We start from the raw sequence: 3163 nt of genomic DNA, 5'->3' as shown, positions 1-3163 counted from the left end.
ACATACACACACACACACACAAATATTTATATATATATATATATATATATATATATATATATATATATATATATATATATATATATATATATATATATATATATATATATATATATGCGTGTGCGTGTGTGTGATGAGAGAGAGAAAAGAGAGAGAGACTACAATCTGACCCAGTTAAAAAATAGAGGGAACAACAGCAGAGAGCAATCCTCCCAACCGGCTCGCCGAAGGAAAGAAGGAGCAACGAAGGATCACGAGAGCGACGAGAGCGAGGGCAAGCCGCGCGTCCCCGAGCGCGAGGACCGGCGGACAAAAACCCGAGTGACCAGAGGACGCTTTTTGCGCCGCCCCGACCCCGCGCCGGAGGGGAACGACGTTACAGGCGATTAAATGACTGATTGGGAGCAGCGCCCACCCGTCCTACAAGCCTCTACCCGGAGAGTCCATATGCGAGATTGCTTCAGAAAATGGGATTGCCTCCCCGCGCCATTAGCCGACTGCTCCGGACAGCCCCATCTGAATAGAGGGACGAGCTTCCTGCATTTCTACACCCCTTGTAAAACTATTTTTTCTGTTGCATTTGCTGCATGTGGGCGCCTCTGTCTACATGCATGGACGCACGCACTCTCGCATGCATGTGCACACGCAGGTGTATACATTCATTGATATGCTAATATGGACAGTGCTCTCTGGAACAGATGTTGAAAAAAGATATCAATGAGAATTATCTGTTTCACAGAGATATGTAATCAAACTTTTGATGATTAGATGTTTACTAGAGCCGCATTTCTCATAAATGTGATGATATATAGCTAAATGTCATTATTATAAACATAATTTGGTAATCGAACTACTGGATACAGCCATACGAATTTAGACAAATAAAGTGGAAATCGTCTATACATGAACAGACAGATTTTGATGAGAAAAAAAAGTATACATAGCTGCCCTAATACAGCAAACGCTGCCTGTTGTTCTCTCCTAAAGTGTATAATAATAATAATAATAATAATAATAATAATAATAATAACCAGACGCAATATACGTTTTGTTATTTTTTGGTTATTATTTTGGAAATCAGAAACAAAAAAACACGAAAAGAAACTATGGTGTGCTATGAAAAAAATAGTGAGAAAAAAAGCAAGAGAAGGATGACTCGGCGTGAAGGAGTGGAGGAACTTCCCTGGTGCTGTCTCTGGAGATCGAGGACAGCGAAGGAATCACCTGGTGTCTCTGGAGTTGAAGAAGGAGAAGGACCCACTTGAAACCGCCCTTTGCATGCGAAGGAGAGATAGGACTCACCCGATGCCGCCCTGGAGGTGTTGAAGGACAGTAGATTGAAGTCCCTCCGCCAGGCGAAGCCGGCGGGAGAAAAGACTCACCTGATGCCGCCTCTGGAGGTGTTGAAGGAGAGCAGCGTGGCGTCCCTCCGCCAGGCGACGGCGGCGGGGGGGAAGGGCACCCTCTCGATCACGCACTTGAGCTCGATCATGCTGCCGCTGTTGTAGTGCTTCTCCAGCACCTTCGTGCCGCGCTCGTCCACCACGCGGGCGCGGGGTTCTGTGGGGGAGGAAGCTGTATAATGTGTTTACAATAAAATACATCACAGACATCCATGGAATAAACATTTTTGCACTCTTGATAACAGAGACGTGCCTAAGGTTATTAACAGCATGTACATAGAAGATGTAATGAAATGAGAGAATATAAAATCAGTTTGATAGTCAATACATATGACACCTGCTAATACCTGAGCTTCCTCACTGTAATACTTTGTGTCATATCACTTTTTAGGTTCTAGTAGGATTTGTTTTTTCTACAGATAATTCAGAAATAATCAGCGTTGACAGCAAAACTGATTTATGATATCATTTTCCTTCATATCCGTAAAAATAACAAAACAAAAAAAGGTTCATATCATCTTTCTAATTTCCTTGCATTTTCATTTCCACTCGATCAGTCCCTTTGATAGGCATTAATCCTATCAATTCCAACGTAATGAGAGAGGCAAAAGTGTAGTCATTCTTATCTCATATCTTCTGCCAAGGGAATCCATGTCTTGCAGCTCTTTGTGCTTTACTGATGAAAGATTTTAATATATTTTTGATATTTAAGACTAGAAATTATTTGCCTTGTTCAAAAAAAAAAAAAAAAAAAAACTGGCTAACTTTCCGTTATGGCTGCTTTATCATCAAAAGAATCAATAGAACACGCAATCCGTTTTTGTTTAATTCTGCAACACGAAGTTTTTCTGCAACACAGCATAGCAATGCAGCCGGTTATTTGACCCGCCGGGAGCCAAGAGTTTGCACTGAGAAACTGCCCATTGTCTTAGGGTTCTTATTGTTGCAGCACTGAAGATTACCCGTAAGTTTAGTTCCTGTCGAGAAGCTGAGATGCAGTCGAAACTGGATGGTGAAATATATTTTTTTATTATTGATATAGCATGATGCCTAAGGGTAGAAAGCGTAGGGTGTAAAAAAAAAAAATAATAATAAAAAAAATAATAAAAAATAAAAATAAAAAAAGAAATAGATACTTTAAAAAAAGGAAAGAGAGAGAGAGAGAGAGAGAGAGAGAGAGAGAGAGAGAGAAGAGTAAGTGATAGCAAGAGAGAGAGAGAGAGAGAGAGAGAGAGAGAGAGAGAGAGAGAGAGAGAGAGAGAGAGAGAGAGAGAGAGAAGAGTAAGTGATAGCAAGAGAGAGATTAATTAATAGATAGATAGACAGACACGGATAAATAGATAGACAAACAGACAAGCAGCAGACAAACAGACAGACACGCACACTTACTGTAAAGCTGACAGACAGAAAGCAATGACCTTGTGAATTAACCAGACAAAAATGCAAAATAAAATCGAGCTGGCACGCCGTGAGAGAAAAGCGAAGGGCCGAGGCCGGAGTGTCACCCGCACTCCCTGATAGTTCCACAAATTTCCCAAGAATGTCGTCACAAAGGATAAGACTCGCAGGTTGGTCCGCAAGTCTTCCCAGCTGACACCTCCCGCCTGGCCCTGTTCCCCGGCCTCGTATGACACACGGCGGAAGTGCGGCTGGAGTCGGCTGAGGGCGCTCTCGGTGTCAAGTGTATGATTTAAGTGGACTAATTTGAGACACATCCCGGGCGCGCTTATGCCCCTGTGTGCGTGTGTGTGTGTGTGTGT

General features: G+C 42.4%; 1 protein-coding gene across 1 annotated transcript in view; it reads right to left on the bottom strand.

Annotated features, from left to right (window-relative positions):
* Positions 1–1358: 1358 nt before the first annotated feature.
* The window catches only part of LOC113808660 (uncharacterized), a 75211-nt gene continuing 73406 nt past the window's right edge, over positions 1359–3163 (bottom strand). Inside the window, exon 6 of the mRNA XM_070127246.1 lies at positions 1359–1560. Within this exon, the coding sequence (XP_069983347.1) occupies positions 1379–1560 (182 nt within the window). The 3' untranslated portion in view covers positions 1359–1378. The remainder of the gene's footprint in view (positions 1561–3163) is intronic.

This window comes from Penaeus vannamei, chromosome 2 (genome assembly GCF_042767895.1).
Source record: "Penaeus vannamei isolate JL-2024 chromosome 2, ASM4276789v1, whole genome shotgun sequence".
NCBI lineage: Eukaryota > Metazoa > Arthropoda > Malacostraca > Decapoda > Penaeidae > Penaeus > Penaeus vannamei.
Note: the sequence above shows the minus strand (reverse complement) of the source record. Positions and strands in the feature narration are given on the sequence as shown.